The sequence below is a fragment of the Myotis lucifugus genome, unplaced genomic scaffold (genome assembly GCF_000147115.1).
Source record: "Myotis lucifugus unplaced genomic scaffold, Myoluc2.0 scaffold_408, whole genome shotgun sequence".
NCBI classification, from domain to species: domain Eukaryota; kingdom Metazoa; phylum Chordata; class Mammalia; order Chiroptera; family Vespertilionidae; genus Myotis; species Myotis lucifugus.
The window spans coordinates 494,208-503,442 of NW_005871456.1; the positions used below are offsets into that span (position 1 = coordinate 494,208).

The 9,235-nt window shown below is 62.5% G+C and overlaps 1 protein-coding gene across 1 annotated transcript in view; it reads right to left on the reverse strand.

Annotated features, from left to right (window-relative positions):
- The window catches only part of ZBTB47 (zinc finger and BTB domain containing 47), a 9,192-nt gene extending 3,243 nt beyond the window's left edge, over positions 1-5,949 (reverse strand). Inside the window, 6 exon segments of the mRNA XM_023743701.1 lie at positions 17-201; positions 492-636; positions 1,162-1,277; positions 2,571-2,718; positions 4,411-4,796; positions 4,799-5,949. Coding sequence (XP_023599469.1) covers positions 17-201; positions 492-636; positions 1,162-1,277; positions 2,571-2,718; positions 4,411-4,796; positions 4,799-5,873 — 2,055 coding nt within the window. The 5' untranslated portion in view covers positions 5,874-5,949.
- Between the last annotated feature and the right edge of the window lie 3,286 nt (positions 5,950-9,235).

The following is a 9,235-nucleotide window of genomic DNA, read 5'->3' on the forward strand; positions in this document are numbered from 1 at the left end:
CCCGTCGCCGGCCAGCGGGTGGCTGACGCAGAAAGCACTTCTCCTGTGGCCCTTGAGCATGTTGGAACCACTTCTTCCTTTGTGGGCCGCACACGTCGCAGGGGTAGGGCTTCTCGCCCGTGTGGGTGCGCCGGTGCCGCTTCATGTTGGGCCGGCTGGTGAAGCTCTTGCCGCAGATCTCGCAGATGTACGGCTTCTCCCCTGGGGGACGGCAGCGAGCAGCGGGGTGTCACTGGAGGGTGCTCCACCCCGGCCCGGGGCCAGCCCCCCTGCCTCCATGGGTCCACAGCGCGGCTCAGCCCTGGCAGCCTCGGATCCTCCCACCCTGAGCCGCTCTGTCCCAGCCGCACCCAACCTGGGAGGCAGGGAGAACGGCCCCAAGCCTCAGGGGGGTAAGAAGTCCCAGGGTGAGGAGGGGCGGGGCTGAGAAGGGGGCCCCTGACTGGCATGGAACCCCCCTCCCCCAGTTCCGGGCAGCAGGGTGGCCCTACCTGTGTGGGTCTTCATGTGCTCGTCGAAGTACTGCTTCATGTTGAAGTCCTTGCCACACCACTGGCACATGAACTGCTTGTGGCCGATGTGGATGCTCATGTGGGAGCGCAGCTGGTACTTGTACTGGAAGCGCTCGTTGCAGTTCTGCGGGTGGGTGGGTGGGGGTGAGGCCAGGGGCAGAGCGGGGAGCAGCCTTCGGGGAGGGAGGCACTGGCCCTGCCTCCTGGGGCGGAGCAGCGCAGGGGCAGAGGTGAGAAGCCAGGGGGTCCAGGGCACAGGTGGGAATAGGGGCCAGGAAGTGGGGAAAGGCCACAGAGTGGAGGCGGGCCTCAAGATGAAAGCCCCGCCCCCCTTCTGTGTTGTTAGGCCCCTCCTCCCCCCACCTGCAGCGCATCTCTCAGAAAAGCTTGCCCCCCCCTCCCGGTCCAGCTCAGGCAGACTCCCCGCCTGGCTGTGTGGGGTTGGGGTTAGGGGTGGAATGGCAGAGTGCGGTGGTGGGGGCAGGCCGGCGGGTGACCAGGAAAGGATGGAGTGGGAAGCAGGGGCCACAGACATGAGAGGGAGGGCCCCTCTCCTTCAGAACCCTGTACCCCTGGCTTTTAGACAGCTGCTGTCCCTGCCCCCTGCCCTGGCCTGGCGGCCCCGGGGCAGGGGGAGCAGGGAGCTCACCTCACAGCGGAAGGGCTTCTCCCCCGAGTGCTGCAGAGAGTGCACCTTGAGGGACATGCTCCGTTTGAAGGACTTCCCGCAGGTCTCGCAGGTGAAGGGCATGTCCTTGGTGTGAGCTACAGGGCGTGCACAGGGCGGTCACAGCTCTGGGGGACCCCGCCTGCCCTGGGGCCTGCCTCACAGTCTCCGTCCCAGGACCTGGGGCTGCCCCCAGACAGGCCCCCCTTCCCCGTGGGCTCCTTCTCCATCTGCTCTGAAGGCTGGTCTGACAAGCGTGGAAGGAAACCCTTGTGGTTCTTTAGCCTCTGAAATAGCCAAGGCCGCCTCACCCTCCAAAATTTCGGATGGAAAGATCCTAATGGGACTGGCCTCAGCTCGAGTCCTGGCCCAGCCCTGGCTCCCTGCACGGCCTCGGTGAGCCTCAGTATCTTCCTCTATAAAAGGAGGCTAGGGGTGGTACTGTGCTCACCGGTGGGGGCTTTCCAGGGGATGGCACCTCTAAAAGTTAGCGGCACTCCCCCCAGACCCATGGGTAGATGAAGCAGATCTTGGAGGAAGTAACTGGAGGCAGGGAGGACCCCCACAGAGCTCAGGGCTGGTGAACCTGAGCCCAGGAAGGGCCACCAATCCTGTTTCACCCCAGCATCTCCTGGCTGAGACCTAGGTCCCGGGTCCCAGGTCCCAGGCAGTTCACGCAGGAGGCCCCCAGCACCGTCTGGTGGAGAAAGGGGGTAAGGCCCACCTTGGCCACCATTCCCTGAGCCCCGTGGTCGGCAAACTGCGGCTCCTGAGCCACATGCGGCTCTTTGGCCCCTTGAGTGTGGCTCTTCCTAAGCCTTAGGAGTACCCTAATTAAGTGAATAACAATGTACCTACCTATATAGTTTAAGTTTAAAAAATTTGGCTCTCAAAAGAAATTTCAATTGTCGTACTGTTGATATTTGGCTCTGTTGACTAATGAGTTTGCCGACCACTGCCTTAGCCCAAGTCTATGAGCAGGCAAGGAAGGGAGGGCCAGCCATGCCCAAGGCAGAGGGGAGGCCCCACACACACTTGGGGAGCCTCCTCACTGTGTCCAGGCGTGACGCGGGGGGAGGGTTGCATTCAGAAGAGCCTGAAGCCCTGTGAGGGCCCGAAGGTAAGAAAGAATCAGAGACACAGCTGTCCTCAAACTGAGGCAGGGCCTGTGCAGATGGATTCTGGTCCCCGCCTGCCGTCTCGTCCAGGAGTCCTTGTGCAGCGAGCAACCTGCCCAGGCCACACCTGGCACTGCAACCAGCTACCCCAGGCCTCCCCGCCAGAGGGGCCTCTCACCCCTTCACACTGTCCTGGGATGTGGAGTCCTTCCCAGCACACCCACCAGCCGGCCAGCTCTGCCCTCAGGCGCCTCCCGCAGGGCCCAGACTCACCCACCATGTGCTTGCGCACATGGGCCATGGTGTAGAACTTCTTCTCGCAGATCTCACACGAGAACTTCTTCTCCGCGTAGCCGTGCACAATCTTGTTGTGCTCGTGGAGGGACCACAGCTTCTTAAAAGCTTTGCCGCATGTCACACACTGTGGGGCGAGAGGACTTTAGGCCCCGAGTTCTGAGTCAGGACTGTGTGACATAGGACAAGTCGCTGGCCCTCTCTGGGCCTCCTTTTTTTTCCGCCTGAATTGTGCTGGAGAGAGAGCCCTTGAGACCAAGGACCCGTGAGATCTGATATCCTGGGACTTGCGGGTAGGAGCTCCCTAAACACCCACCCACCACCCAGGGCAGCAGCCAGGTCCCCTCTTCATCCTTGAACTTAACTAGAACTTCTCCCAGGAGGCCCCTCTTCTGTGCTCATCCTCCCGCTGCGGTTGGAGGGGAGGCACCTGGCTGGCTGAAGGGCCACAGGGGGTGTGGAGAAGCCCCTCTGCGATAACAGGTCCGGACAGAGTTGGGCCATTATCTCTGCAGCCTCCTCCCCCTGCCGGGACCCATGCCCTGATGCCATGGAGATCACCAAGGAGATAGGTCTCAAAGGGTTGCTGTGGGAAAGGGGGGGCGGGGCAGCGCTGCAGAAGGTACCAGCTCCCATGGGCAGGGCAGGGTGGTGGGAAACTTGAGGTCACACTCCCCTCCTCCTCTTCCCCTGAACCCTCCTCCTGCCTATCCCTGCAGGACACCCCCAGAGGCCTGGAGGCAAGGCCAGGGCTCGAGCGGAAATTGGGTCAGGGTGGTCAGGTTGCCCGGGTCGGAGGAAGCACAAGTATCTTTCCCCTTCGGAGGGAGGCTCAAGTGTGTGGCAGGGGGGGAGCCAGAGAGCAGCCCAGCAGGCAGGCGAGTGGGAACAGGTACTGGAAGGTGGGGCAGGAGACCAGGTAACCCCCAGGTAACACTTTCTCCACAGGGCACTGCAATTAGCAATTAGCTCAGGCAATTAGCACCTGCCTACCTGCGGCCTCATCTCACCACCGCTCAGCCACAAAGGTAAAAACCAGCCTGGCTGGCCCTGCGCGGCCCACATCTGAGAGGCCAGGCTGGCATCGACTTGGGCTGGCCCCACGCCTGGCAGCCAGCCCAGCTCCCCACTTGGCCCCAGCAGCCTCTGCTCTTCCCAAATTTCTCATCCAGTCCCTCTTCCCCAGGCCCAGGCCAGCTGGCATCTCCAAAGAGCTGAATGCAGGGACTCCTTCCTGCCCAGCTGCCCCTTACTCTACTCGGCCTTTGTGGCGAGTGGAAAGTGGCACCCCGCTCTGGGTAAATGCCTCCTCCCTTCATTGATGCTTTTGTGCACTGCCGATCTGTGAGACTATACACAGTGGCCCCGCTGGCCGTAGGGTAGCCCTAAGGATTTGCTAAAACACTGACTCATCCCTCCTCATGGCTGGCTGTCCCCAGTCTCATGTGCTCAGGCAACTCTCTCCTCTCATCCTCCCAACCGCGTTCCCTGGGCCCTCTGGCCAAGGGCACTGCTTGTTCTAGTCTTATCTGCACAGCTTTCCAAGTGTCAAAGCCCAGAGCTCTCCGACTCCTCCCGAAAGCTCTCCTTGACGTTCTCGCCAGCCTGGGCCCCACCCTCTTGGTTCATCCTGGGCCCGGGCTGGGCCCGCTGTCCAGGGGACTAAGTCTGGTCTCCCCAGACTGTCTGGGCCATGCAGGCAGCAGGACCCAGGATGTCCAGGGCCCAGCTCTGGCCTGGCCCCGCCTGGCTGGCTGTGGCCTCAACTGGCCTTCGGCCCGTCCTGCCCCGTCCACCCACGAAGCGGCCTGAGACCCACCTGGATGTTGCGCTCGCAGTCCGTCTGCCGGTGCAGCAGCAGCTCGCTCTCCAGCAGGAAGCGCTTGCCACACTGGTCGCAGATCTGCATGCGGCTGTGGGTCACATTCATGTGTTTCTCCAGGTACCAGCGGTTGTTGAACACACGCGGGCACTTCTGGCACGGGTGGTGCTGTTTCTCCTCCAGCTTCACCTTGGCCCCCAGCCCATCAGTGGCCTGTGACCCTCGTGCTGGCGCCGGGGCCGCTCCGGGGGGCTGCTTGGGCCTCTTGCTACCCTGCCTGGCCTCCTCGGGCTCAGGGGGGACCCGGCGCTGGGCATTCTCCCGGGACCGTGTGGCCATGCGACTGTGGGGAAGGGGCTCTGCCCGGCTGCCCCTGCGCCCGCTGGCCCCTGTTTGACCCCCACCTCCTCTTCCTCCTCCTCCTCCTCCGAGCTGTCCTGATCCTGCTCACTCTGTCCTTCCTCTTCCTCCTCCTCATCCTCCTCCTGTTCACTGTGCCCTTCCTCCTCCTCCTCCTCCTCCTCCTCTTCCCCCTGACTACCACCTTCCTCCTCCTCCTCCTCCCCTCCACTGCCACCACCCTCCTCCTCTACTTCCTCCTCCTCCTCTTCCTCATTGTCCTCCTCCTCCTCCTCGTGTCTTTGCAGCCCGTCCTCCCGGCCCAGCACCATGGTGGCCGGGCCTGTGGCAGCACCCGGCTTCCCCTCGGGCGTCGTGGACACGTGCAGTGTCTGGTTGTTGAGGTTCACCTCCACGATGATCTGGGACTGCTCCTGGTGGCTGTAGGTGCCGGATCCCGCAAGCTCTTCCTCCAACTCCTCCCCACTCTCCAGCTTGCACAGGCTGGCCGGGGGCCCGCCAGCCTCCTCCACGCTACTCTCCTTCTCCTCCTTGAAGAAGGGCTGAGCTGGCCCAAGGGTGGCAGGCACTGTGCCGCCCGCAGTCCCTGCCCCGTCCTCCACGCGCACAGAGTAGGGATCAGGGCCCTCTCGGGCGTAGATCTTGGGCAGGCCCGGGGTATCGGCCTCCTGCTTGATGTCACAGTAGTAGGGTGGCGGGGCTGGGGTGCAGCTGGCAGCTGGCTGGGCCAGGGCCACAGCGCTGGGGCCCGGGGGGCCGAGGGAGCGGGCGTCCAGCAGCTCCTGGCAGGACGCGGCGATGTCAGCCATCTGCAGCAACGAGGCAGCGCTGAGCACCTCGTGGACGTTGGCCGCGTTGACCAGCAGCTTGGACGTGTAGATGAAGTTGAGGATCTGCTGCAGGCCGCCGGGCGCCAGCGCCTCCAGGGACAGCTCCACACGCTGCAGCTGCTTGTTCTGGGTGAAGAGCGAGTGAAAGAACTGGCTGTAGGCGGCCAGCACGCCCTTGTGCGCCGGGAAGACACTGCACTGGGGCACCAGCACCAGGTCCACGTCGCAGAGGTCAGGCTGGAAGAGGCGCTGCTCATTCAGACGGCCCATCAAGCAGGCAAAGTGCAGAGCCACGTCCTCCACCAGCGAGAACTCAGCCGCCGGTGAGTCGGTTGTCTTCTCAACCAGCAACTGCGGGGCAGAGGGCAGAGGGCAGAGGTCAGGTCAAGGCCAGCATAGCCCCTGCACTGGCCACGCCCACCGTCCAGGAGGCAGCCCACCCTTCACTCCTGGCTCCACGTTACACAAAAGGAGCCAGAGCTCCAGCCAGGAGGAGGAGGAAGAACCAGGATTCAAGCTCGAGTCAAGTCAGCTGCCCTCAGAGCTCAATTTCTGATCATGACTTTCTGAGGCCAAAGATCAGTTAACTTTTCTGGGCCTCCAGCTCTCCTGTTGTGAAACAGGAAGTCATCGGGGAAAGAGAGAGGCAGTGGGGGACTAGGGGGACTCAGTGTCCAGGTGTGCCAGAGGCCTAGCGGTTTCCTGGGATGCGGGACTTTCGGTGCTAAAAGCAGGGCCATCGGGGGCACACCGGGACTGGGTGGTCACCCCAACCAGGACACGGGCATTTCCTGAGCTCCATGGATTCTCTCCCCCCCAAGTCACTTGCACAAATAAAACCAAGCCCGCCCAACCACAAACACCTTGCAAACAAAAGTCAGGCTTCAGGCTTACTCACTCACTGCCCAGCTTCTGGCTACTGGACCCCTCACCTTACCAACAGTGGGCACTACAACAGCGGCCGGCATGGCTCAGTGGTTGAGCATCTACCTATGAACCAGGAGGTCACGGTTCGATTCCTGGTCAGGGCACATGCCCGGGTTGCAGGCTCAATCCCCAGTGTGGGGCATGCAGGAGGCAGCCGATCAATGATCCTCTCATCATTGATGTTTCTATCTCTCTCTCCCTCTCCCTTCCTCTCTGATATCTATCTATCTATCATCTATCTATCTATCTATCTATCTATCTATCTATCTATCTATCTATACATATCAACCTTCTGTGAAGAAATCCATGCCCAGGGCCTGTGACTTCTCCCTACCCGGTCCTGCTGCCCTGCTAGAGGCAGCTAGTGAGGTCGGGCCAGCCCCTCATCACAGGCTTAATCTTTCCTGGCCTCACCACAGTGGCCTCCCCAAAAGGTGGGCGGCACAGACAAGCAGGCTGCCCAGTCCCTTGTATGGGTCCAGCACACAGCAGATGCTCAATTAATATCTGCCGACTACCTACCTGGCTGGACCAACCCCAAAGGTTCCAGGTTCTGACCCTCCTCGGATCCTGTCCAGCCAGGTCAGAGCATCCTATATTTGAGGACCTTGGCCCACAGCCACAGAGCCATCAGCTCCCCTCCCCCAAGCACCTCTGCGGAGGCCCTAGGATGAAACCCCCCCCCCCATGCCCATCCTTCCACGGCTCAGGCAGCAGTAGGTGGGCACACACTGGGCAGGGAGGTATGTGGGGGGTGTCTATTCTCAACTTCTCAGTCACCTGAATGAGAATCTGCCCTGGGCCTCAGAATGGGCCTCAAGTTGCCACCAGGGACAACCTACTCCCAGTCCTGGCCTGGGCCCCACCCTCCACACCCCGCAGCCCAGGGCAGCACCCACCCCACACTCACTCAGACCCCACTCTGGCCAGGCCTTGGCCATGAACAGCATCTTCCTCGAGTTCTCCCCATGCGTCCTGCCCCCCCGCCAAGAAGCCACCCATTTGCCCCTCTGTCTCAGGGCTGCCGGCCTGTCCAGGCCTGGCCAATCTAACCGGGATATGGTGCCAAGCACCTCCCATTTCCCTCCCCTGACTCCGTCTAACTCATCTTCTGGGACCAACTCCTGATGCACAGATGGGGAGACTGAGGCTCAGAATGAGAGAGTCCCAGGGGAGCAGTAGCAGAGCCCTTGGCCTCCCAATTTCCTAAGGCCACCCTTCCCTGCTGGGCTGGACACTACTCCATGTTGATGGAGTTCTTGACCTTTAATGACTTAAAAAGCAGGACACGGTGTCCAGGGACCCTCTCACCCAGGGGACCAGCTGTGCTTCCTCAGACTCCCCCCGCACCCACCTCCTCCCTCGAGCTGCTGCTACCTGTAGGTGAGGGGTCAGGGTGCAACTTAGGGGCTCCTTAGGGACTCCGGTAGCCAGACAGTGGCAGAGAAAGTGGTTTGGAAAAGGGCTGGCCAAAGCCTGGCCTGTTGGGGGGAGCCCACCCAAGGCCACTGGGCCCCCATCCACCCACTCCCCCTTCACAGAATGCCCTCCAGTGCCTGCTTTCCATGGGGAAAGGGCAGTGCCCAACCTTCCTGTGTGCAGGTCCGGACCCAGGTCCCAGGCAAGGCCTGGCCAGGGCCCCGTGGCTTCAGGGGAGGAGGAGGGGTTAGCCTGGAGGGTAGTGCTGCCCCAAAGACTCCATTCACAAGGCAGTACCCCAGCTCAGCCAGCACCTCCTGGTCTCTCAGGACCGAGCACTGTGACTGGACTTCTTTGAGAAGGCACACAGACGCTGCCTGAGTCCATCACTGGCAGCCCTTCAACAGGCACAGCTGCCCCCTAGCCTGGCTCCTTCCACCCGGGCCCGCCAGCTGTGCCCACCTCCCCAGCCAGATGTGCCCGTTCCCTGAAGCTGCAGATGCCCCTCCCCATCTGGCTGTGCCAGCTGCAGCCACACACCCCACCCCAAGCCCAGGCCAGCCAGGCGGAGATGCAGGAGGAGGGGGGTGGTCAGGTATTCCTGGTGCCAAGGGTTTCATGCCCTCCAACTCCCGCCCCCAAGTCAGGCTGGGGGCAACCAGGTGCCAGGGATACCTGCCCAGGTGCTCACCCAGGTCGGAGCTTCTGCGCCTGAAGGATACCCTGCCTCATGGCCAGGAAGCCACTGGCTCCCTCACCTGCCCCAGCACCTCCCAGGATGAAACCTGGGCTCCACCTACACCCCCACCCCCACCCCCACCCCCAGGACAATCCTTCCAGGGCAGGCAGCAGTGGGTGGGCCCAGATGAGCAAGGGGCACAGGCTCACGACTTCCAGGCTCCTCCTTCTGGGGAGGAGGGGTGTCTATTCCAATCTCCTCTGAGCTTATGCCTCCCTCCTTCCCGGGGAAACAGGCCCAGAGAGGGCGGGGGACCAGCCCAAGGTCACACAGTAGTTCGGACTGGAGCCGGGGGCGACCCCCCGACACACCCCGCTGGGCCCAGGCACCCCGAATCCCTAGGCGGGGCGGTTCCGATGCCCACGTGTCCCAAGGCCCAGGCGGGAATCCGACCTCCCCCTCCCCCCATCTCCCAGTCCGAGGGCGGCGCCGTCCGGGCTCAGGGCAGCGCTCTCTTCCGCCAGTGCCCAGCAAGACCTCATCCTCCCGCGCCTCGGCCCCCACCCCAGGATTTTACTCACCTGCCCCGCCGAGGGCCGCATCGGGA